Raw genomic sequence first — 27,484 nt, 5'->3', positions numbered from 1 at the left:
ACAGAACTATCTATAAATTATTCGAGGCCAATCCTCTTGTTTTGGAACCTATCTAATTATCCTGCGCGCGTAAGCGAAAGCAGGGTATTGTAGTCGCTTGTCTTAGTCTGTTTGCAAAATCACTGGAAAACGGCAGAACGGATTTTTACCGAATTTGGCAGAAACACTCATTGGGTAAGTGGCTCGAACTCATTATTTTGGTTTGATTATCTTCAAACTTGCGGACGGGTGAATTAAAATGTTTTTTTTCGTTGTTACATACTCTCGGGTCCCAAATAATTGGTCGGGGTTGAAATAAGCAGGGGAAAATTTTCAGATTAACACCCGCACGATTTTCACTAGGGTGTCAGGGTTAGTTTTAGGGTTAGGGTTAGGGAATTCCGTCCGTAACCCTAACTCTAACATCCTAGTGAAAATCGTGCGGGTGTTAATCTGTGAAAATTTACCTAAGCAGGTGGGTTAGACATTTGCTTAAATTCATACAAGCGGATGGGTTGGAATAAACGGCGGATCTAGTTTACTAGATCCACAAATTCAGAGTTGTATCGATACACCTAAAATGAAAGCAATCTGAGCAAAATTAAGCGCGGGTGGGGGCTGATTTTGCGAATGAGAAAGACTATATCCTGATCTAATCGACTGACCCCATCCTCCAAAATTTCGGGCCTTGTGCCTAGAGTAGAAAAAAAATCGTTAGCACGCCTTTCATCCTTTTGGAGTCGATAAAATAAGTACCAATTGAGCACTGGGGTCGATATATTCGACCAGCTCTCCCACACGAAATTTCAGGCCTTGTATCTATAGTAGAAAGAATTAGTTTACTAATTAATTACACCGCATAAGCATTTTCTTACGATTAAACATGAAAAGAAAGAAGAATACCCAGTGCCAGTACACGTATTTATAAATATGATGCAGAAGTGAATTAATTATAAAAGAAATTGGGAGGAAATCTGCTTTTTTCGGCTGCACGATTTTAGCATACGGAGTTAGCAACAATTTAATAGTAGATTCGTATTTCCAGCGTGTTTTACCTCACTGTTGAAAATAAATTTACGTTAAAAACTAAAGCATTTAAATACCCTGCTTTAAAATGAAAAATAAATTTCTATCTAATATATATAATAATTAATTGTGAAAAAGCAGGAGGTGTTTATTGAGAATAGACCGCTATTTATTTGTATTTATATTTGTCTTGGAAAACGATGACATATATATAAATAGAGTCTTAAGTGGTTTAGTTTAATTTAATGACAACATCGATTGGGTGTGGTGAGGAGCTATGGTGAAATTTAATGTTTGCGGGAATAACAAGGTAAGTTCAACTGATTTTATTACTACAATAATATTAACTCAGATATGTTTGGTTGTGTAGCGTGTAAACAGTTGTCTGCAATGCTGCCTCCGTACAGTACGTCTAGAAATAGCAGCCAAATCTCTAAGAGCAGAATGTTCTACATAATGTGGAACTGCGTACAGTGTACCAATGAAAATGTCTGTATGGTCACAGTTGGATTGCTTTTGCTGATCGATCAGCACCATCCTGTACTCAGTGTTTCTTCCAACTTAACGTTCTGAGTTCAAATGTCGCCGAGGTCGACTCTGCCTTTATTTCATCGATTCTGCCTTTAGGCATCGATAAAATAAGTACCAGTTGAGCATTGAGGTCGGTGTAAGCGACTTACCCCCCCCCCCTTGTGCCAAAATTTGAAACCAGTTTTATAGTTGTTGTTTATTAACCATAATACAAATATTCTTTATTTTACAACTCTTTACATCTGATTGCTTTTTAATAATTTTAGTTAAGCTTTTTAAAATTCTTGCCTTCCAATTTGGATGTTTAAAAAAAGAAACGAAGATTACAAGTCTGGAAGAAAGAAAAGGTTAAAGTTTGATTTCCTACCTTGTCTTATAATAATGATGATGAGAAAGTCATAAAAATGAAGAATTTCTGTTAAAAAAAAACTTCGTTTCTGTATTATGTATATCCATGTCCTAAGGTTAGGGCAAATTTCAGAGTTAGGCAATTTAGGCCTTAACGTTAGGCAAATTGGGACAAGAATAAACATAATACAGAAATGAAATTTTTGTAATAGAAATTCTGCATTTTTATGATTTTCTCATCTTTATTATTATTATAAGACATGGTAGGAAATCAATTTTCCATCATGTGTAATATTTAAAAAAAAAAATTATGGTGGGTTGGGGGTACAAAAGGAAATCTTTCCTTTTTTTTCATGCCGTTCACATCCATTTATCGTCCTTTACTTGTTTAAGCCATTGGACACACACACACACACACACACACACACACACATGAACACATAAGACAAGCTTCCACAGATTCTGTCTACCAAATCCACACACAAGGCTTTGATCAGCCTGGAGTTATAATTGTAAAAGACACCTGGCCAAGGTGCCAGGCAGTGGAACTGAACTGGAGACCACACAGTTATGAATCAAGCTTCTTAACCATACATCTACATCTGCATCTAATCTAAATCCAATAAACCATTTCTAATGAAGTCTATTTTGGTAAAACAAATGGTTAATTTCTTAGATTGAATCAATTCCCAGTATAATCTGTTTGACTGCTGTGGGTTGTTGTTTACCCTGATCAAGTAGAACGATGACCAAAAGTATTCCAACCATGACCATCATGTTTTATGAGTTATGTATCATTACATTACCCAGTCTGTCATGTTCTTATAATAAATGCTAAGTCTGATTTGACTGCTATTTCTAGCAGGTCATAAGATCACATAGAGCAGCTGTTCTCAACCGTGGATCCCAGGGATGCATGCAGCCCTCAAGCATCCTTCCAGCAACCCTCAACGATCTTCCTTCTTTAAATATGATAAATTTCCCTTTAATTGATTTACATTTTACTTTTTGGTGGGCAGGTCCCTAAAAAATGTTCAGATTTTAGCTCTGGCCCAGATATAAAAAAAGAGTTGAGAAGCACTGACATAGGGCTGAAAGAAGTTAACTGCAACAGGATCTGACTTTAGAGCATAGAAGAATGATACTAAAAGTTTAGTATTGTTACTTCAGTTTTCACAATAACACAAGGCCACACATTTGGAAAAGGAATTCTAATTGGATTGTCTTGGTACACAACATACAAAATTACATAGTCTAAGTAATTAAGCCATTGTTAAATTGTTTCTACCAGCTCATTAAGAACAATGATAACAACTAGATAATTATCAGCCGATGTAGTTCATTGTCGTTGTCGTTTAACGTCTGCTTTCCATGCTGGCATGGGTTGGACAGTTTGACTGAGGGCTGGCAAACCAGAAGGCTGCACCAGGCTCCAATCCGATCTGGCAGTGTTTCTACAGAGTGTAGTGGGTGCTTTTTACAAGGGCCAGTCAGGTGGTACTGGCATCGACCATGCTTGAATGGTGCTTTTTACATGCCACTGGCACGGGACCAGTCAGGCGACACTGGCATAGAACAGGGCCAGTCAGGCGGCACTGGCTTGGCACGGGACCAGTCAGGCGGCACTGGCATAGCACGGGATCAGTCAGGTGGCACTGGCATGGCACGGGACCAGTCAGGTGGCACTGGCATAGCACAGGACCAGTCAGGCGGCACTAGCATGACATGGGACCAGTCAGGCGGCACTGGCATGGCATGGGACCCGTCAGGCGGCACTGGCATAGCACAGAACCAGTCAGGCAGCACTGGCATGGCACAGGCCCAGTCAGGCGGCACTGGCATGGCACAAGACCAGTCAGGCGGCACTGGCATGGCACTGGAAAGCTGTCTGGAAGACTCAAGTCCCATGGACAGCTTTTGACATTTTCTATCCAATGGGGTTTTTTTAATCCACTATCTACATGCTCTTATAGCTTTACCTGCTTCAAGTTTCACTGTTCGAAAATAAAGAATAGAGAAAAGAAGAATGATTTCACATTCTCAAAGTTTCTTAATTCTTATGTTGTCAATAACATAGGAGATGGTAGGGGCTGCAAAATAACATAGGAGATGGTAGGGGCTGCAAATTTTTTCAAACAAGGTCCTATTGTTTTATTTTTTATTCTTTGAGAAACAAAAGTTTGATTTTGTGCCCCTACAAAAATTTTAGCGGGTGCACTTGCACACCTTACATCCCCTGTTCTTGGACCCATGTGTGAATGGAAAGATTTCAGTCAACCAACATTATCCAAGCAATTTGTTGATAAAATCTCCCCTCAAAAGCGTTTAATCTAAAAACAATTAAGAAAATTAGCTCTGTGTCCTGTTTTTATTTAAGATAATGGAGTTCAATTTGAAGTAGATTTATTTATCATTTTTCGTGCACTACCATTTTTAGTTAAGCTGCCACTTAGAAACTCTTTGATTTGCTAGGAAGGATGTAGTTTGATATTCTAGGGTTGGTCGGAATGTGAAGTTCCCTCACCTAACCCTTGCTGTATTTGTTCAAATAATTGTGTCTCCTGTAAATATTCTTGTGGATTCCTGTGGTAATCGATCAGCACAAAAACACTTTCAGTTGAAATATTCTACGAATATATCGTGAGTTTGATACCTTTTAATTGTTTCTATTATATGACTGTAGCCACGCTGGGGCACTGACTCGAAGGGTCTTAGTTGAACAAATCAACCCTAAGACTTGTCATTTTTTAAAGCCTAGTACTTATTCTATCCCTCTCTCTTTGGCAAACTGCTAAGTTATGGGAAGGTAAACGCACTAAAACTGGTTGTCAAGCTGTGGTGGGACACACACACACAGAGTTAAATTTAATAATATAAGAAAATGGAGAGATGAATATGTTTTCAATTTATTTGCGCCATAGTTTGTTTTAAGATCATCATCATCATCATTTAATGTCCATTGTCCATGCTGGCATGGGTTGGATGGTTTGATAGAAGCTGGCACACTGGAAGGCTGCACCAACATCCAGTCTGGTTTGGCATGGTTTTCTATGGCTGGATGCCCTTCCCAACACCAACCACTCCGAGAGTGTAATGAGTGCTTTTACGTGCCACTGGCACGGGTGCCATTTGCGTGACACTGGTATCTGCCATGACTGCAATTTTGCTCGGCTCGATGGGTCTTCTTCTCAAGCACAACATAATGTCAAAGGTCTCGGTCATTGACTCCATGAGGCCCCAACACTTGAAAGAAACTCAGCTACTTTGCCTCCAGGATATAAATACAAATAAATTTCTTTTTTTAAAAAGCACTGTAGAAGGCTCAAAAACCTACATATGTTTTGTTTCCACATCCGGACTATTATTGCTACTCCACACATGCACATCCTGGGCCACATTAAAAACAAAGCCATCCATTGTTATCATCGTTTAATGTCCATTTTACATGCTGGCATGGGTTGGATGGTTTGACTGGAGTTGGCAAGCTCCAAGATCTATTTTGTTATAGTTTCTGTGGCTGGGTGTCCTTCCTAGCATCAGCCACTTTACAGAGTGGACTGGGTGCTTTTCATGTAGCACCAGCACTAGTGAGGTCACCAAGTAACTTGCAAGACAAGACTCCTCAGCTGAAAGGGGTGGAGTAGAGTTGAGGATGGTGGCTTCATGCCAAGTGATGATAGAAGGATAGAAATAGGTGTCTTGCTGTAGGGGAGATACATGGTTACCCCAACTGGAAAAAGGGAGAAGATGGTGGTAAAGATGTGTCAAGATTTTTCCTAAGACCCCCCCATAAGCATCCTACAATCTCCACGGCTACAGATTCACAGTCTCCTCATTCTGCTCACTACTACAGCTACTTCTGTTTCTTGGGATTAAATAGTTACAAACCCCTCCCACAAAGCCACTTTATACAGCATCTATTCTCCTCTCACCACCCATACTATATCTTTCTCCCCCTCCCCACCAACCACTAAATCCAATCTTTCTTCCCCAGAAAATCATCCTTCTAGAATTCCATTCCTACTCATGTTTTTTCCTACAGACATCAACTGTACCAATCTCACCAGTGCTGGAGGGTCTGTAAAGATCTGTGACACAGTCTCTTCCACCTGACCAACACTGTTGAAAATCAAATCAATAGTTAGATTGACTGAAACATTCAGAAGACTCAGAACCGTGGCTGAGATTTTGAGCTTTCTCTGCATCTAGACTATCAGCTCACAATTTACTCATGGAACCTACTTATAGGTAAGCAGAGTGAATCAACAATAGGCACAACTGCGGTAGTAGACTGTCATAACTATCAACATCGCTAGTTGTTAGTCTGTTAAGAAATGTGAGAACAACTTAAAATAAAATTGTCAGAGTTGGTCAGTCCAATTCAGCTCCGACTGATCAGATATGGCGGTCAATCTGTGACCATGCTGTCTTTTGTATTTATATCTAGAACTTCATTATTGATTTTATCTTTTTTCTTTTTAACATTGTTGGTTGTACTTTTAGTAAAATTTGACTTCTATTCCTAGCAGCTCAAACCATCTCTCTTACTGACATTCTAGTTATATAAAAGATGTACTGCTGTGTAAATATTAAAACCATATACACTGTTTTAATAATGTTCTAAACATCATATTTTTCTAAGATGGTTTATTTTTCTCTTTTACAAATGTTGTAATTGTTTTGTTTCATAAAATATTTTTGCATTTAGAACTTCAGACATTTTTTTCGTTTATCTCTCAACTCAGCCAAATCGTTACACTGTTGTTAACCAAATTGAAATATTCTTATTAAATATACTTTATAGAAAATCTTTTACCTGTTTCACTCATTAGACTGTGGCCATGCTGGGACACTGCTTTGAAGAATTTTAGTCAAATAAATCAACCCCAGAACTTTATTTCTTTTCTTTTAAGCTTTTCTTACTAAACACACCAACAATTCCAATCACTACCATTACAACCACAACAGGTCACTTTTAGGTCACTTAGCCATTTAAGAGGATTCTACTAACATCCTCTTACTGTAATACCACTCCTATATTTTCATTATTCTTTTTCTTTTCCTACTCCCACTACTTCCTCATCTTCTTCATCACCTCCTTCCTGGGCTACTACTGCTGCTTAAACATTTAAAACCAAGAACTTATAATGAAATATCCATTTAGGACTGCTACTACCTACCACATGCTACCAAGCCTTCACAAGAGTTAAAAAGAGATAGAGATAGACAGAAAAAAATATCCCTTGTATTTGAAAACTATGGAAATATTTTTAAAAATCATTTCACTTAATTTTTCCACAATTTAATTGTTTTTCATGCTTTACTCTAAGTTGAAAAAGTCGCAAAGACTGAAACCAGTACTAAAATATTCTTCATGATAAAATTATTTTAGCATTACACACACACACACACATGACTGGCTTCTTTCAGTTTCTGTCTACCAAATCCACTCTCAAGGCTTTGGTTGGCCTGAGGCTATAGTAGAAGATACCTTCCCAAAGTCCCACACAGTCACACAGTGGGACTGAACCCCAAACCATGTTTGGAAGCAAACTTCTTACCACACAGTCACACCTGCACGTAATAATTTAATTCATTTTAAAATTAATGGTTTAAGTTCCTGGATTCCATTACAATTCCCTTTTCGTCCAGAATGCTTTAAAGGAATGTTAAATCGACTGCAGTACTTGGACTAATATTTTATTTTGTCATCTTTGAAAGAACAAAATCAAAAGTTGACCCAAAGAGTGTTTAAACTTGGCACATAAACGACTCTAATTAGTGCAGGTAGGTTATCCACTGAGCTGATGATTCTGCTAATTAATCAACCTTCAGTTGATTGATTTCATTTTTCATTTGAATCATTGAGGAAAGAATATTTCTTATTCAGTTTCAATTCTTTTTGTAGATTGTTGATTAATTGCAGGGGTTTTAGGGGTTTTATTGTTCCTTTGTAATTTATCCAGCGGTAGAAGCAAATTGGTCAAATAGGTATTCTATTGAAATATTGGCTCCAGAGTTTCAAGTTCAAATCCATTGTAGGCATCTTTCATGCCTAACTTAGGGAATAGGTACTGTCCCTTGATCCCTCCCAAAAAAGATCCTCTTAGTGATTGTTCAATCCACAGAAAATATCAGCTAAATTCCTGTAACTGTTTTACTTGTTTCAGTCATTTGACTGTGGCCATGCTGGAGCACCACCTTTAGTCAAGCAAATCGATCCCAGGACTTATTCTTTGTAAGCCTAGTACTTATTCTATTGTTCTCTTTTGCCGAACTGCTAAGTTACGGGGACGTAAACACACCAGCATCAGTTGTCAAGCGATGCTGGGGGGACAAACACAGACACAGAAACATATACACACACATACATATATATACACATATACGATGGGCTTCTTTCAGTTTCCGTCTACCAAATCCACTCACAAGGCTTTAGTCGGCCCGAGGCTATAGTAGAAGACACTTGCCCACAGTTCCACACAGTGGGACTGAATCTGGACCATGTGGTTTGTGAGCAAGCTACTTACCACACAGCCACTCCTATGCCTAACTCTAATTTTTAAAAAAAGGGAGGGCATGTTTATCAATGTAGTTGTATGGAAAGACATGATTACTGCTGGAACAGCTTCGATCATTGGTCAGTCAGTACTGACTTTGGCCTAAACAACAACAACAACAAATACTATTGTATTCTTTCCTTTTTTCTAAAGTCAGAAACAAAGAGAACACAATGCTATCGCTAACAGTGCAATTCTATATTTCCGTTCCATGCTGTAATACCCATCAATCTGTTTTTGGACAGTTCCTGTAGCAAATCAGATTTTCTGAGAACTCACTGCCCCCTCCCCCCTTTCACTTCCCTCAACTTGTCTTCATTTCTGGAGAAAGAGATGCTGTGAGTAGTTTCCCTTGACTCTTCTCATATCAACAAAATCTAAGAGAGATGAGAAACCCAACTTCACTACTTGACTGGGATTGTATTTCTTGACATTTTAAAAAGATCAAAAGAAAAGCTGACAGCAGTGGAAATGAAGAAATGAACTCAGACAGCTGACATTGGGAAATGAAATCACAATATCGATCAGACCATCAGATACTGTTTCACACTGCTGGTCAGAGTTTGTTTCTGCCAGATCAGAGTTGATTGTGTCATTCTTTTCCATCTTGATCCAAACTGCTTAACTAAATTGCTTTCCCATTGTTGTGGAGGCCTTCCATGTGGTCTTTTTCCGTCTCCTGGATAACACTTTGCTACTGCATGCACCAACTCATTTGTGAACCTTGCGACATATCCGGCCCAGTGCAACTTGTGCTTTCAGTACTCTGCAATCACATCATTCACTCCATTCCATTCTCAGATTAAATGAAATACTGGAATTAAGATGGTTTCAAATACTGGCACAAGGCCAGCAATTCTAGGGAAGGTGGGGGGGGGGTCTAGTCAATTACATCAACCCCAGTGCTCGACGGGTATTTATTTTGTCAACCCTAAAAGACAAAGGTGGCTTCCTTCGGCAGAATTTGAACTCGGAGTGTAAAGAACTGGAAGGAAATGCTGCTAAGCAGCACACTTACAATTCTGCCATTTCAACCCCTTTTTAAAAAAAATTAGAATGAACCTGGGGCAGACTGAGGTGTCGGTCAATCGGGCACTGCCTGGTGGGCCTGCACTCTACATATTAACTCTTCTTTGATATCAATGCTAGGGGGCCTGGTAAACAGTTATGCTCAAGGGCCCTTAATACTCTCAGCCCCCCCCCCACCTGGAATGAACATTTGTTTTTCTGATGATTGTTTTCTATTTCTTTTTCTTTTGTTATTGTTTTTTATTTTTTATTTTGTTATTGTAGATTTTTCTTATATTTGTGAAGTTTCCACCTGGTTCCCAGTGGTGGTAAAACTCCAAACTGCTTTAATGTTGAATCATGGCTACAACTCAGTCAGACGACAATTTCCGTCAGCTGCCACCAGGAACAAAACCTTTGGACCACCAAGTAGCTGGACACCTAGTGAATCGAAAGAACAATGTAATATGTAAGTTAAATTATTTTCTTTTTATTTGGTTACTCTTTATTCTTTACTTGTTTCAGTCATTTGACTGCGGCCATGCTGGAGCACCACCTTTAGTCGAGCAAATCAACCCCGGGACTTATTCTTTGTAAGCCTAGTACTTATTCTATCGGTCTCTTTTACTGAACTGCTAAGTGACGGGGACATAAGCACACCAGCATCGGTTGTCAAGCAATGCTAGTGGGACAAACACAGACACAGACACACACACACATATATATATACATATATATATGACGAGCTTCTTTCAGTTTCCGTCTACCAAATCCACTCACAAGGCTTTGATCGGCCCGAAGCTATAGTAGAAGACACTTGCCCAAGATGCCACGCAGTGGGACTGAACCTGGAACCATGTGGTTGGTAAGCAAGCTACTTACCACATAGCCACTCTTGCGCCTATGGTTGCGCATTTTGTTTAAATGGAGAGGACGCTTGTAGTTGTTCTATTTAGATGTGTCTAGTTTTTTTGTGTAGACATTTGATATTCTGTATTTTAAGGGTTCACAAAAGAATTTTAGTGGGTGGAAAAATTAATTGGTCAGAAGATTTCTAATTAGCATTTTCTTATTGTTGATGATACTTGATTATTGTGTAGAAAATTAAAGCTTTGTGTTTTAGGAAACTAAAGATTGTTGACGATGTCATTATATTTCTTCTATTCAGTTTTAAGTTTGAGTATTTCTAATGACATTTCTAAGATATTATTTTATGTGTTTCTGGATAATTCTATGTGTGTGTATTTATATATATGTACGGGATATATTTAAGTGTATTTATTTGTGTGTTTATTTGAAAACTATTAGCTTGAAATGTCTTAGTGTTTTGAAGATTTTGTTTGCTGGAAGGAACTAATTCACAGTTCAGTATTTGATCCTTAAATTTGAGAATAGAAGGATCCATTGGAAGGGTTTGTTATTTCCTTGCTATGGTTGTGCATTCAACAGTATTTTCCAACTAATACTAAATGGTTTATGTTTTGGTTTTAAGTGTCCATATATGTTTTGATAGTAATGTGTCATTTTTTCCTGTTTGAGTTGAAAATTTTTGTGTATTGGTTGTATTGTGACTTGAATTGGTTTGCTATAGACCCTATGTATGTGGATATAGCAGATGGTATAGAGCTGTGCTAAAAACAGTATTACTTATGAGATAGCTTCCATTTAGAGAGTAAAATGGAAAGATTCTGCAGTTTCAGTTGTTAGAGTTGTATGTATGGCCTTGGTTTTAGCCTTTAGTTTCACATGCTTGACTGAACTCTGAACAATAACTTCCATCATCCCAAAACAGATGTGTTAAATCTCCTAAATAGTATTCAAATAACAACAATTAAATCTAGTTACACACCAACTGGTCAATTAAAGGTTTCATCTATTCATATTATTTTGTGAACTCTAAAAAGCAATCTAAGACCTGAAGCTGACGTGCATAAATAGACACACCTGATTACAAAGCTTTGCAGGTGTGGCTCTGTGGTAAGAAATTTGCTTCCCAACCACATGGTTCAGGGTTCAGTCCCACTGCATAGGACCTGGGGCAAGCGTCTTCTACTGAAGCCCCTGGCCAATCAAAGCCCTATGAGTGAATTTGGTAGATGGAAACTGAAAGAAACCTGTCATGTATGTGTATATAGATGTGTGTGTGTTTGTATTTGTGTCCTCCCATTGCTTGACAATTGGTACTGGTTTGTTTATATTCCTGTAACTTAGTTGTTCAGCAGAAGAGACTGATAAAATGAGTACTAAACTTTGGGTTCAAAATGTTTGACTAAAACCCTTAAAAGCAGTGCCCCAGCATGACTGCAATCTAGTGACTGAAACAAGTAAAAGAAAGATTAGGAGATTCGTGACTGAACTCTGAACAATAATACATCTCCAACTTTAAATAAAAGAAACCTTCTATAATATCTTTCTACCAGAACTTACAACTAATTATCATTGAACATACCTTTACTCACTCCAGACAAAAATAAACTTACCAGGAATTACATACAACCCAGATGAAATCAAATGTATAACAGTCTAATGAAGGCCAGTAGGCCAAAACTTTGAAGCCACTGTAACCACTCTTCTTATAAAAGTATAATAAATACTTACTCAACAAAAACTATAGAGTAATCTCTCAGTTTAATATAAATTTGTTTTTTTTATAGTTCAGCATGAAAGCAAACATTAATATATGTGCACGCGCGCGCGCGCACACACACACACACACACACACACACACACACACACACACACACACACACACACACACACACACACACACACACACACACACACACACACACACACACACACACACACACACACACACACACACACACACACACACACACACACACACACACACACACACACACACACACACACACACACACACACACACACACACACACACACACACACACACACACACACACACACACACACACACACACACACACACACACACACACACACACACACACACACACACACACACACACACACACACACACACACACACACACACACACACACACACACACACACACACACACACACACACACACACACACACACACACACACACACACACACACACACACACACACACACACACACACACACACACACACACACACACACACACACACACACACACACACACACACACACACACACACACACACACACACACACACACACACACACACACACACACACACACACACACACACACACACACACACACACACACACACACACACACACACACACACACACACACACACACACACACACACACACACACACACACACACACACACACACACACACACACACACACACACACACACACACACACACACACACACACACACACACACACACACACACACACACACACACACACACACACACACACACACACACACACACACACACACACACACGTATGTATGTATATATCTTCAGGTGTAGTTATGTGGCCGAAAGGCTTACTTCTCAACCATGTGGCCTTGAGTTCAGTCCCACTACTTGGCACATTGGGCAAATGTCTTCTATTTTAGTTATAAACTGACCAAAACCTCCCAAGTGGAATTACAAGACAGAAAACTCTTGTCTAGATGTCATACAAGCAATGTTGTTCATTTCTTGTTTCTGTGAAAACAATGTCTATCTTTGGGAAAATTTTACCTTACTTGGAGAAGACAAGTGAGGGTTGGTGACAGGTAAAGCATCCAGCCATAAAAAAACATGCCTCAACAAATTCTATCTGACCAATGCAGGATATGGAAAAGTGGGTGTTAACCATTAATGGTAGCAATGAATCCAGGTATGAATATGCGCACACACACACACACACACACACACACACACACACACACACACACACACACACACACACACACACACACACACACACACACACACACACTAAAACACACAGATGTATAAAATGTGCCTCTTTCATATTGTGTATTCCTTTTGTAGCTTTCCTTCAGACAAAGGAGAAGACTTTACTGAAACTTATCCAACTCCCACCACGGGGTCTTCGTGAACTAAATTTTTACCAGACTGTCTTTGATGAAAAGGCTGAATCAGATCCCATCCTCAAACGCTTGAAGGACTTCTTACCGTACTTCTATGGCACTTGCAAATTTGATATTTTCCCTGATGGTAAGCCTTTGTTTTTTGTTTTATGCATTTGTTTATCTTTAACCTTTTACTTGCTTTCAGTTATTGGACTGTGGCCATGCTGGGGAACTGCTTTGAAGGGTTTTAGTCAAACAAATTGACTCTCGCACCAACTTCTTAAGTTTGGCCCTTATTCTCTCAACTTGTTTTGCAGAACTGCTCAGTTATGGAGATGTAAACAAACCAACTCTGGTTGTCAACTGAACACACACACACACACACACACACACACACACACACACACACACACACATGCACACACATACAGACAAATTGCTAGACAAATCACAAATCCCTTCAGGTTGATGGCCCTTATCAATCTGTAGAAAAAATGTAGGTACAAATTCCATAAGTTGTACCTGGTGTAAACTATGGACACATAAGAGGTGCAGCAATATCAGAGGAAGATTGACTGGGAAAATAGTTTTTGCGTGTAGAAGGTGCACAGTTACAATAAACACTAAAAATGTCCCAAAAATAGACTCCATGAAATGCCAGTGAAGTAAGCTAGAGGTAGTTGGTAGCTTCTGTTATCTAGGTGACTAAGTCAGTAGCAGAGCTGGATGCTCAGAGAGCATGGCTGCAAGAATAAGAATAGGCTGAGCAAAGTTCAGAGAGCTCCTATCTCTGTTGGTAACTAAGGGCCTCTCCCTCAGAGTAAAAGGCAAACAGTATGAAGCCTATGTGTGGACAGCTATGCTACACAGTAGCAAAACATGGGCTGTGACCACTGAGGATATGCATAGGCTTGAAAGAAATGAAGCTAGTATGCTTCGCTTGATGTGTAATGTCAGTGTGAATGTATGACAGAGTGTAAGTGTCTTGGGATATGTCCATCAAGGCCAACTATGAAATGGGAGAAGGAGCAACTATGTTGGCAGTTTAGGTTATCAATGTAGGTCTTGAAAATGTGTAATTTGATATTGAGGTCAGTGATTCGGGTGAGGAGGAGTCTGCTAGACTAGATCAAGGGTAGGCTGGATTGGATTGTAGGAGAAAATTTATTATGGTAAGCTCTGGGTTGTGGTAAGTAAGGAGGGGTCGAAACATAAGGGTGAAAGAAAAATAAAATAAAAATAAAGGTATACAATCAGATATAGGCTTGGGGTATGGGAGTCTCTTGCTAATGGTAAATGACCAGGGGAGAGGGATAGAGAAACAGAAATTTGGGGGGTATTCGGTGGATATTGGTTGGAAGTGGTGGGGGAAAGCTTACGGAGGCTGTCAAATAAAACTGAACTTATGGAATTAAAGTTATAGTAGAGTGCTACCTATCAATAATGAGTTTAAAAATTTAAAAAACTCAAAAATTACTATTACCCAGCCTTACCTGGTACATACCTTTTCAAGTACCTGATTCTATCAGAATCCTCATCTTAATTCTTATATCATCATCATCATCGTTTAACGTCTGTTTTCCATGCTGGCTTGGGTTGGATGGTTCGACTGGGATCTGGGAAGCCAGGAGGCTGCACCAGGTCCCAATCTGATCTGGCAGTGTTTCTACAGCTGGATGCCTTTCCTAATGCTAACCACTCTGAGAGTGTAGTGGGTGCTTTTTATGTGCCACCGGCACAGGGGCCAGTCAGGTGGCACTGGCATCGGCCACATTCGGATGGTGCTTTTTACATGCCACTGGTACGGGGGTCACAACTACAATTTTCGTTTGATTGTAATTTGATTTGATATTGCTATTGATATTGATGTACTTGACTCAGTAGGTCTCCTCAAGCACGGCATGTCGCCCTATGATCCAAGGTACTTTTGAGTGGGTTGGTTATGCAACACTGGTGTAGGTTACAGCTGTGGACTCACTTTATTTTCCGAGTCTTCTCAGTCACAGCATACCTCCAGAGGTCTCAGTCTTTTGTCACACACACACATACATTTTTGTTGTTGCTGTTTTGTTTTTATATCGTGTTATTTGTTGGTAAGCCTGGCGGACATTTTATTCTTAAATTGTCAAAGTCTTTCACAGTCATTCATTATCACACATTATCTCATACTCTGTCTCTTCTGCCTCTTTGTAGAGCTGTGCTCCTACAGAACATGTCTATCCACATGTGGTGGATGGTGGAATATACAGGCTAGCTGCAAATAATCCAGCTCGATGGTTAATAAATAAACAGTTGAGGACCAAAAATGGCAACATTCACCAGGGGACATTGACACAATCGATGAAACTGTTGAGCCTATAAAAGTGTACATATTTTACAACAGGGCTGTAACATCATCTAGAATGGGGGCTGTCATACTTTATGATGGGGGGGCTGTGTCATACTTTATGATGGGGGCTGTCATACTTTTGGATGTACTGTGCCATACTCTAGGATTGGGCTGTGACATACACTAGAATGGGAAAGCCTACTTTTTCCTGTCAAGGGCTTATAGGCCCCTTTATTAGACTATTTTCCTTAGTCATTGCACAGTGATTACTATAAGCTTTAAGCTTATATAAAAATACCATTATTATTATTCACAGAATTGTAAAACTTGGTGCCATATAACAAATCCATTCGCAACAAAAGCATATGTATGTATATATATATATATATATATATATATAATAATATTAGGGACAAAATCCAAAATTACAGGTAAAAACTCAATTAAAATCAATTTATAAAAAATTAAAATTAAATTGAGCTTTACAGATTAAAATATATATAAATATATAGTTTTAGGGAAAAAAACCAAGTTCCATGAACTCAGTGATGAAAATCCACTATCACATGTAGAAAAATTAATAATTAAAAGCATAATAAATTAGTATAATATAATATAAAGTAATTATCATAAGATAAAAATAATAAAATGTATTATCTTTATCTTATGATATTTACTTTGTATTATATTATACTCATTTATTGTGTTTTAATTATTAATTTTTCTATATGTGATAGTGGACTTTCATCGATGAGTTCATGGAACTTGTTTTTTTTCCCTAAAACTATATATATATATATATATATATATATATATATAAAGGATAAAAATATACACATATTCATACATACAACGGGCTTCTTTCAGTTTCCGTTTTCCAAATCCACTCACAAGTCTCTGGCCAGTCTGAGGCTATGATAGAAGATATTTACTTAAGGTTCTGCATTGCGGGGCTGAATCCAGGATCACATGGTTGGGAAGCATATCTCTTTGTACCACTGACTAGAAATATTGAGAACTTCGATATACAACTCGTCGCTCTCGTAAGTAAAGAAAAAATAACTCATGTGAATATTGTGCATTATGTAATTCTTGAATTTCAAATTCCATCTATTATAAAGAAACGATTATCTCCCTTGTAATAGTTGCCATCTCTAGGGAAACCATGTGTGTGGGTGTCATCATCATTTAATGTCTGCTTTCCATGCTCGCATGGGTTGGACGGTTTGACTGCTTAGCTACAGGGATGTAAACACACCAACATCAGTTATCAAGCGGTGGTGGGGGGACAAACACAGACACACAAATACATATATATATATATATATATACGACAGGCTTCTTTCAGTTTCCGTCTACCAAATACACTCATATGGCTTTGGTCAGCCCGAAGCTATAGTAGCAGACACTTGCCCAAGGTGCCATGCAGTGGGACTGAACCTGGAACCATGTGGTTGGGAAGCAAGCTTCCTACCACAGAGCCACTCCTGCTCCTACATATATTTTCTTATTGATTTCTACATGTGTAGTTTGTAGGTAACCCGGAAGGCTGTAGAGGGAATGGGTTTTACATCTCAGGATTCCACATTACAACAAGATTTTCAGTAAGACAACTTTTGCATAACCCAGCAGATGTTTGGATCATCATCGTCATTTAATGTCCATGTTCCTATGCTGGCATGGGTTGGATGGTTTGACAGGATTTAATATTCTGTCGACCATGTCCATGCTGCAGGGTCTGCTTTGGCATGGTTTCTACAGCTTGGTGCCCTTCCTTATACCAACCTTTTTACAGCATGGACTGAGTGCTTCTTGTGCCACCAGCAATCTTGAGGTTGCCATGCAGCTCACTGGACTACAAACTCCAAGGCCTTATGGGAGGGGATGAAGGTCACTTAAGAAGGGAGAGATGAGGGAAAGAGAAATGGTCAGTAGCCGGATGCAAAAGTATTTATATACATATCATCATCATCATCATCACAGTTTTAACATCCACTTTTCTGTGCTTGCATGGGTCAGGTGGAATTTTCTATAGTCGGATGCTCTTTTTGAGGTCAATGTCCACCTGTTTCCAAATATGGGAAACAAACCAACCCAGAGTGTCTATTCCCCAAAAGGCTGTGAGCTGGCAGAAACGTTAGCACACCGGGCAAAATGCTTAACGGGATTTCGTCTGTCTTTACGTTCTGAGTTCAAATTCTGCCAAGGTCGACTTTGCCTTTCATCCTTTTGGGGGTCGATAAATTAAGTACCAGTTGCATACTGGGGTCGATCTAATTGACTGGGCCTTGTGCCTAGAGTAGGAAAGAATGTGTCTGCCATGGACAGACATTACTTACATGACAATGATATTTAGTTATCAGGCAAGGAGACAGTAACAGACACTTGACCAAAGCCATGTCAGTTAGTGGAGCCAAGCACAACTTGTCAGTCTCAAGCAAGATGAAATTGAGTCTGGTGATAGGTTTACATATTGATGAAGCTGTATTTTCAAAGAGTGTAATGCTTAGACTGCAATAAGCTAATATGAAGCAGAAAAGCTGTGTTTACAGACTAAAGGTTCAGTCGAAACAAAGATATTTATAGTTGAAATAATGCTGGCATATTTAAAAATCAAAATTATAATTAGAAATACTGATGGGATCACGAAAGACAAGCGCAATGTCTAATTAAGTTTTAATAAGTTCGTTGAGTAGGGGAGACAACTCGCAAGATGTTTTGGTATTAAAAGCCCCGAGTCAAACCTGAAAACATGTCTGGTCATGGGGAAATATTTCTTTGTTTGGAAACAGATAAGGGTTGTCAGCAGGAAAGGCATCTTGCCATAGGAAATCTGCTGCAGTAAAGTCTGTCCAGCTCATGCAAGCATGGATAAAGGCAAAGGTGGGCACCATAAATCGAAAAGTGAACGTCAATAACCGTTAACCAGTGATTTCTTAATGTAATGGAAGTTATTGGACAAACTGTTAATGTGAATTTTTATTCTAGACCCCCCCCCCTTTTTTGCTCTAAAAATCACCTAAAAGCACCTTTAAAAAGTGCCAAAACTATAAAATCCATTAACTTCAATTGAAATGAAGTTAACTCAAGTTGACTTGAGTTAATGGAAGTTAAATGTAATGGAAGTTAATTAGTCTGGTAATGATTTCCAAAGTTAACTTAAAAGGTAAATTGTTAACAAAAATGTTAATTTTGTTAATTAACGATTTGGTGCCCAGGTTTGAATAAAGGAACATTAAGATAATGATGATGATGTACGTCTACACCGAGAGGTGAGTGTAGCTTTCATTCCTAAGTAAATCTACTCCAGTGTATTCAGTTGATTATATCCACCCCATTTTTATGCTAATGAGAAAAAAACTAATATTTGTAATGGTTTGTTCTTAACTAAACAATGTTTACAATTTCTATTTTATTACAGAACTGTACCTTCACTTAGAAGACATGACAGTTGAATTTGAAAAAGCTAGTATTGCTGACATAAAGATTGGAAGCCAGACTTATGATCCGGAAGCTTCTGCTGAGAAAATTCAATATGAAAAAATTAAAAATCAGTTTTCAACAGAGGTTGGTTTTAAATTGGGATTTCGGGTAAGAAACTTCTTTATGAAATTAAAGTAACTCTTTCCAACCAGCCAGACTTCTTTTAGAAATGCCATGTGTTCTATGTATTTCTATTAATTCTTAAAAGTTCTATACCACAAATATCTCTCCTATCACCAAATAGTGTTGTTGTTTGCAGTTGAAAACTATTACTAAATACTTCGACATCAAAAACAAAATTTAGTCTCGTTTTAGAAAGCAAATATTTCAAGAGAAGGGTAGAGACATTTTGGCCCAGCCATTTTGGGCATCAGATGTTTCAGTGTTTCTCTTATTCTCTCTCTCTCTCTCTGAGCATCTGCTTATGTTTGTATCTATGTGTAATGTCTCACTTTACTTGTATATTTCTGAAAGTGTTACTTGTTGCATTTTTATTGAATGATTTTCTTTAGAAGTTGTTTCTTTCTTTCATTCTTGAGCATAATGATAGTCAATACTTCAATCAGTGAATTTTGTGATTTAATTAAAGAAAGATTTGGATGTGGATAAAACAATTAGTGTAAAACTTCAGTGTCATTTGTATACACCAGCTGTTTAAATGAAATCAAGATTTATTGATGCTAAGCAAGCGTGAACGTACAGTTCTATATTTAAGAGATGAGGAATTATTCACATTATTTACATTTGACGGATATTTGTCCTCATCCTGTTTGTTGTTAACACAACGTTTTGGCTGATATACTCTCCAGCCTTCATCAGGTGTCTTGGGGAAATTTCGAACCTGGGTTCTCATTCCTAAGGTATTTTTTGATGTTATTATTATTCAGGTCACTGCCTGGAATCAAACTCGGAATCTTGGGGTTAGTAGCCCGTGCTCTTAACCACTACGCCATGTGCCTGTGTGAACATGTTGATATTGCATTGATTAGTGAGCGGCAGTGATTAAAAGAATAACATTAATTTACTGACATATTTTAAGTGTAGTGTCTCTGCATATTGGTGGCTTTATGAGGAGGGCATTGTTATAGTAATAAAAGTAAATAATATTTGTTGGGTCTGACAAAAACCTTAAAAAGGAGGAGATGAAAGTATATCTCAGATTTCTTTTTCTGATGTGAATTGTGAGGATTTCAAGTTACAGAGAGTAACTGGGGTATAAATTTAGTTGAGACAAGGAAATTGCTATTTTGCAAAGATATAGGGACAGGAGTGGCTGTGTGGTAAATAGCTCGCTTACCTCACTACCGTGTGGACATGTTTTTTAGCTGCTGCAGTCACGTCGCTGTATACCAGCGTCGTGAATTATTGAAGCACAACTACAGGTAAGATGTTTGTGTTTTTTGGATTTAGTGGGGGTTTGTTGCTCGTGTTTATTTATTTTTTGTCGAACAAGAAATCTCCACTGAGTTCCATGCATTTGTCTGCTTGTGGCTGTGCTTAAAGTCTCACTTAGCGGTGAGGAGTGTGTTTTGGGGGCATATCCCTCCTCCAAAAATTGTGAACTTTGTTTGCAAAAATTGGTTGTTTTCAAACCGAGTTTTGAAAACTACTAATTTGAAGAAAAAGTCTTCCTCTTGCTTTGAATTTCACCACGTGCAAAGGATTGGATTTTACCATCAAAGTGACGACTGCAGCGGAGCTGGGATCAAATCGGGCCGGAGTACCGTTGTGGCCTGAAAATTCTTATTCTGCTTGGAACTGTATATTTTTATTTATTCTTTCTGAACTGTTGTCTTTCCTTTCTCTTTCTTTTATGGACTTATTTTAGTACGAACTATTAATTTTATTTCTTCCGCTTTTTTTAACTGTTTTCTCTTTTTGCCTGTGTTTAAAATTTTTCGTTGTATTTATTCTCATGTGGACATTTTTCTCATGGCAGAGAATATAAAGAAAAATAAGGCCACTGCTGTGGAGTGGGAGATTGTCCCACCCAAAAAGTGGTTAAATGATTTCAGGGAAAAAACGGTGGTGTTGCGGACCTACTCTAGGTTACTCGACACCATTACGGTCTTTCCCAAAATTGACATTGAAAAAGAGTTGGCAGAATATCTGCCAACTATTAAGTTTATGGCAAGGGGTGTCAAGTACACAACGGTTTAGTTGCTATTTGACACCCCTGAGGTGGCTCGCAAAAAATTCTGTTTCTTCCCACATACTGTTGAAAGAAATTAGCTAGAGCTTGGGTCTGTGGGCTGCCACCCGGCATAGTACCTGATTGGATAGAGGATACTAAACGACGGGGTCTGGGTGGCAGTGGAGCCAAGCTCCTAAACGTGAAAATTTTACCTACAGCCGATTGTGTTGGATCAAAAGTGGTTTTGACCCTGTGGACCCAATCAGCCAAAGATCTGATTTTCCCAGATTTTTTAAGGATGGCTGGGCACAGGTATCCGGTGATAGTTGAGGGACACCCTCCCAAGTGTCACCTGTGTCTGGAGCCTGGCCACATTAAGAAAGACTGCCCCCAGGACCAGAGTAAGGTCCTGGAACAGTTAATAAATGTTGTTCCCCCTGCTCCCCCAGTGGAGGGAGAGATGGAGGAAGTGGAAACCTCCTCAAAGAAAGGGAAGAAAAGAAAGAAGGTGGGCAACAATGGTTGCTCACCGAAAGTTGCGGGGGAGGAGGAGGACCTTCTGGCTAAGGTGGAAGTGCGTCCTATTCCAGTGACCCCCCAAAAAGAAGAAAAAGAATGGGACATGGCTGGAGCCTGATAGTGTAATGCCAGCGTGTCCTGACACTCCGTTGGTGGGAATTGTGCTGCCGACAGTAGAAACTGAGGCCTCGCTCTATGAGGAGGAGGAATTTGTAGTCCTTTTCCACAAGGGAGGGGCCATTGAAAATATTGTTAAAAAGTTTACCAGGAAGGGTTGGCGGAGAGAGATCATCACCTGTACCAAGGACCCTGGTTGGCCTCCGCAGGTGACTGCGGAGGTTGTGGGAAACAGACTTGTGCAGAGTGATGAATTTCTTCCCCAAAGACGCATTCCACTACTTACTGAAGTGGCCCGATGAAGAACCAACGAGGTGCTCGAGTGCAGCACGGAGTCTGGTCGGGCGGTAAAATGTAAGAGGATGAGTGCCTCATATTCAAAGGGAATGTGACCCATTAAAAGAATATTGTAAGAGGCAAGTGCCTCATTTCAAAGACATGATAAATTGAAATTGTAAAGTAAGAGGTTTACAGCCTCAATTTGTAAATTTATGTATAAATTTATAAAAGAACAATGTTTTAGAGAAGCAAAGTTTGGCGGGCGGCTTCTGTCTTCTCCCTTTAATACCATCTTACTCATCATTCATCTCATCTCGTTAATGTGTTTGTCCAGCCTGCAGCTACTCCTCTGTGTACTGCCCTCATGGCAAATTGAATGAAATAAAGTAGCTTGCTTACCAACCACATGGTTCCGGGTTCCGTCCCACTGCATGGCACCCTGGGCATGTGTCTGCTACTATAGCCTCGGGCTGACCAAAGCCTTGTGAGTGGATTTGGTAGATGGAAACTGAAAGAAGCCCGTCGTACATATATATATATATATATGTATGTTTGTGTGTTTGTCCCCCCAACATCGGTTGTCAAGCGATGTTGGTGTGTTCATATCCCTGTAACTTAGCAGTTCAGCAAGAAAGACTGATAGAACAAGTTCTAGGCTTACAAAGAATAAGTCCTGGGGTCGATTTTCTTGACTAAAGGCAGTGCTCCAGCATGGCCACAGTCAAATGACTGAAACAAGTAAAAGAGTAAACATACTTTCTTTTAACTATTTAAAGAAATGGTTATAGAAGTAACAATATTCTTAGAATATAAATGGAAATAAAAATGTAGTAGAATTTAATATATTTCTGTTGTAAATTGTGTTACAGGTATATCGTCCTTCAACTGATACCTTTCATTTCGCCTGTCGAAAGAAGCTTCTGCAACTTGACCGGTTTCAAATTTTAGAAGAAGGTTTGTCTATTATTGTATTTTATCTTTAAATATTTTCTAAAGCAGACAATTGCTGAAAATTTTGAATCCTAGACATTTTGTTATCTTTTACTTGTTTGTCACTTAATTCCCAACTAAATGGTCTCAGATTCTGTCCCATTGTGTGTGGCGTCTTGGACAAATGTTTTCTACTATTGCTCCAGCATGGCCACAAGTAAAAGATATCTCCCCAAGTAACTGAAAATCGGTTCAATTTTCTATTGCCAAATATTGAGAAATTTAACAAAAAAATATCATTGTGCAGTTTTTCCAAATTGGAATCTACATTTTTATTGTTTTTTTTTTCTCTGTCTAGGTATTGGTGAATATTTTAATTTGTCTGAAAGTTTACGCAAAGATGCCGTCTTTGCAATCTTACTTGAGCTCATCGACATCAAAAACTGGTTTGAAAATCAACGAAAATTTGCATTTTATTCCTCTTCCATACTGTGCATTTATGAAGGCCTTTGGCCTTGTAAGCAGCATTTAGCAGCAGTGTCCCGCTTACTTCCATCAAATCATTCTGTTGTAAACAAGAACAAAGGTGATTGCTGTGCAACGACAAATCTCGAAGATCTTTTGCAGAGTTCATATGGAAAAAAAGATTCTTGTGTCAAAGTGAAGATGATTGATTTCGGTCATGTGTATACAACATGTGAAAGGGACAATAATTATTTAATTGGATTGGACAGTTTAATTAACTATTTAAAAAGGCTACTTACAGAGTTATAAAATTGTTAATTACTAAAATATCAACTCCAGCAAGTCAGCTCTGTTCCAACACAGCAATAGATACAAACAGGTTGATGCGTCCATTGCTGTTGACTGTCTCATTTACTGCTTTTTATTTTTCCACAGCTTTTAACACTTTCAGACATGGTATATAATAAATAATATAAAATAAGCTACCTGAATCTTTAGATCAAAAGTAACAACAAAATACCAGAGTGGAGGATGGATCAGTTCATTAAACTGTGCTTCGAATACACTGAAAATGTTTTACTTTTGAGAAGGTCCACTTCATCATTGAGAATAACAATTGAGATGATGGGAAGAGATAAGTCATAAAGAAGCTTCGTTTTTAGCAAACTGCTTCACTGCTTCACCTCGTGAAGGTGGAGCTGTTAGAGTTTGCTGTAAATTCATCACAAAGTGATAATTACATTGTGAGCCAACATTTACAAGACAAATCTGTCGTCGTTTTTTTGTCTTTTTCTATCCACTGAGTAAATGTATTGTAAAACATGGAAACAAAGTGTTTTATGCTCTGAAAATATTTTAGAAATCTTACAAAAAGAACAAGACATGAAGTAAATAATTTAACAGTCTCCAGTAATTCTGAATCAAAGAAATAATGTCGTGCAGTGAGAAGGATTCAATACATCATCAATAATTAACGAAATCAGAAAATATTGAATTATTTGTGGAATTGCTCATAAGTCCCCCAGGAATGGTTATGTGGTTAAGACGTGGTTTTAAGTTCAGTCCCACCGTGAGGCACCTTGGGCAAGTGTCTTCTACTATAGCCCTGGGGCTGATGAAAGCCCTTTGAGTGGATTGAGTAGACAGAAACTGAAAGAAGCCTGTCACATGTGCATCTGTTCATCCATCTTTGTCTTGACATGGGTAATTGTTGTGAATAAGGGACACTGCCATGCATTTGAAATATTCTGTGAATCTAAGTCTGAGCATGGGGCAAGTGTGACCTTGCTTAACAGGAAGAGTATCTGACCACAGAAAAATCTGCCTCAATGAACATCTGTTGAAGCCATGCAAGCAGAAGAAAGTGGATGTTAAAATGATGATCATCATCATAATTTCGTTATAAGATTATTTTTAATTGGAGGAAGGAAGAAACAATGGTATCTTTGAATTAGATTTCCATTGTTAATGAAATGTGATGTCTTTACATAATCATCATTTAATGTCCATTGTCCATGCTGGCATGGGTTGGACAGTTTGACCAAGGCTGAAAGGTTCCACTAGATTCCAGTCTGATTAGGCATGGTTATATGGCTGGATGCCCTTCCTAATGCTCAGTAACGGGTGCCATTTGTGTGACACTGGTATCTGCCACAATGGCGATTTTACTTGGTTTGATGGGTCTCCTTCTCAAGCACAACTTTATGCCAAAGATTTTGGTCATTGCCTCCACGAGGCCCAACACTCGAAAGGAGCTTTTTATGTGACACCAGCATCAGCCACAACTACGATTTCCCTTGCCTTCACGGCTCTTCTTTACATTGTTAAGATTTAGTGTTTAGCAATGTATTTCTTTATGTGGATAAAAAGTGTGACAATTACCATATTTGATGGCATATAAAACACACAAGTACATAGGACGCACCTAGGCTACACTTTTGTAAAATAAATTACCACTTTCGGCCAACAGTTGAGAGTTTTGAGCCCACATTGAATGCATTAAATGCAGGGGGATTTTTTAAGCCATCAAATACCGTACTTTATCGACAATACTATTCATTCACAATATATAAAATTACCCGACGGTTTTATACTGAACATTTTATAAGGGACCATTCATTGCTATGTAATATTTTACATTATTTGATCAAAATCTATGGCTTTGTCAGATTTCTAATTATTTCTGTTAAGTGTTCATTAAAAAAAGAAAAAAAAGAAAGTGGCTGTGAAATTTGTTGTTACTGCATGATTTTTCTAATTTTATAACATTTATTATTAACAATGTCAGATTACTGCTTATGACATTTTCTCATTCATTACTTCCTGTTAACATTATAATGAAGGGTTGTGGCTTGGCAGAATTGGTAGAGCATCACACTAAGAATAGTTTGTGGCACTTTGTTACAGCTTATATTCTGGGTTCAGACTCCTTACCAGTGTTAACTTTTCCTTAAGTGCCAACTCAAATACTATCAATACAATTCACTTTACTTTCTTTGCTGGTCTTGCGTCTATACAACAGCATTATTTGGAAGGGGAACCTTTCCAACACTTACTTTCACTTTGTGGAGTGAGACAATAGGGCATTGCTGTTTAGACAATGACAGTTTGGCATCATGGCTCACTGGACATTCAACCTGCTTTGGTGCTGGAAGGCAAACATACTCACTTGCAGAAATATACAGGTAAAGCGAGACATTACACAAACATAAACAGATTTTCAGAGAGAGAATAAAAGAAACACTAAAACGATGCCAAAAATGGCAGGGCCAAAATGTCTCTAGCCTTCTCTTGAAATATTTATCTATAAATATGTGGTTCAATCAGTTGAAAACAAGAAACTGGTCAAGTTAAATTTGGATTCCATTTGCTTTTTACAATTTGAAGACCTACACCACCCTCTCTCACTATTGTTTTCCTCTTTGATACACCTCTTTATTTTACTCTCTCACCTTTTTTCAACTGGAGTATTCATGTACTCTACAGCAAGACCCTTATTCATGTCTCTCTGATCTCTTACCAACTGGCACTCCCAGTTCAGGGACCTTCTCGGTGCCGGTGCCATGCAAAAAAAAAAAAAAAAAAAAAAAGCACCCAGTACACTCTGTAGAGTGGTTGGTATTAGAAAGGACATCCAGCCATAGAAAACCATGCCAAAACAGGCAAAGCTTGGTCTGGCTCCTGTTGAACCGTCCAACCCATGTCAGCATGGAAAGTGGATGTTACAGGTTATATAAATAAGAGAAGACATGAGGACAGGAAATAGGTTTTGTTGCAAGAGATCAAGTCATCTTGAGCATTGTGAGTGATTACTGGGGTGTGCTTTTGTGGTCAAAGCAGAATCTTTGATCACTGACCCCTCGATTTCGCAGATCAATTCATAAAACATGGTTCACAATTCAGCGTACTGTGTTATCCCAGATCAGTAATAAACTGGGATATATCATTAAAAACAAATTTTTTTTTCCTTCATTTTGTTTTAGAGCAGGAAATGAATGAAATTATGTTTTTTACAATCAAAGTTTTATCAAAAAAAAAAAAAAAAAATTTGAAAAAAATAAAGAACTTGTAATTTTTTAAATTGTACAATTATGGAATTTATGCAAGAACTAGGACAACCGCTTCCCTCTTTGATAAGCTCATACAATGTCTTTCAAGTGATTACTGCTAGTATTAGAAATTCAGGCTGTTTTTTTTGATGAACAAATGTCATTTTGTATCCCTTTTTCAGTTCAATAAAATATTTCCCTTTCTT

General features: G+C 38.4%; 1 protein-coding gene across 2 annotated transcripts; it reads left to right on the top strand.

The window, feature by feature from the left end:
- On the top strand, positions 1–27,484 carry LOC106870575 (inositol polyphosphate multikinase). Of its 2 annotated transcripts, none has more exons than XM_014916703.3 (6): positions 1–174; positions 9,738–9,921; positions 13,434–13,619; positions 19,225–19,394; positions 23,205–23,289; positions 23,624–27,484. In XM_014916703.3, the coding sequence occupies exons 2-6, from the start codon at positions 9,813–9,815 to the stop codon at positions 24,037–24,039; spliced, it is 966 nt and encodes a 321-aa protein (XP_014772189.1). In that variant the 5' UTR covers positions 1–174; positions 9,738–9,812; the 3' UTR covers positions 24,040–27,484. The 2 variants fall into 2 exon arrangements, with proteins under 2 accessions (XP_014772189.1, XP_014772188.1); XM_014916702.3 differs by lacking the exon at positions 1–174 and adding an exon at positions 1,245–1,315.

This window comes from Octopus bimaculoides, chromosome 7, assembly GCF_046866305.1.
Source record: "Octopus bimaculoides isolate indiv1 chromosome 7, ASM4686630v1, whole genome shotgun sequence".
NCBI classification, from domain to species: domain Eukaryota; kingdom Metazoa; phylum Mollusca; class Cephalopoda; order Octopoda; family Octopodidae; genus Octopus; species Octopus bimaculoides.
This window is presented reverse-complemented; position numbering and strand designations above follow the sequence as displayed.

What these genes read in the sequence shown, in the direction of transcription:
- LOC106870575 (XM_014916703.3), top strand. Translation starts at nt 9,813, where the DNA reads ATGGCTACAACTCAGTCAGACGACAATTTCCGTCAGCTGCCACCAGGA. An exon ending in ATTTGATATTTTCCCTGATG is followed by an intron (nt 13,620 to 19,224) that starts GTAAGCCTTTGT and finishes ATTTTATTACAG; the next exon opens with AACTGTACCTTCACTTAGAA. An exon ending in GTTTTAAATTGGGATTTCGG is followed by an intron (nt 19,395 to 23,204) that starts GTAAGAAACTTC and finishes ATTGTGTTACAG; the next exon opens with GTATATCGTCCTTCAACTGA.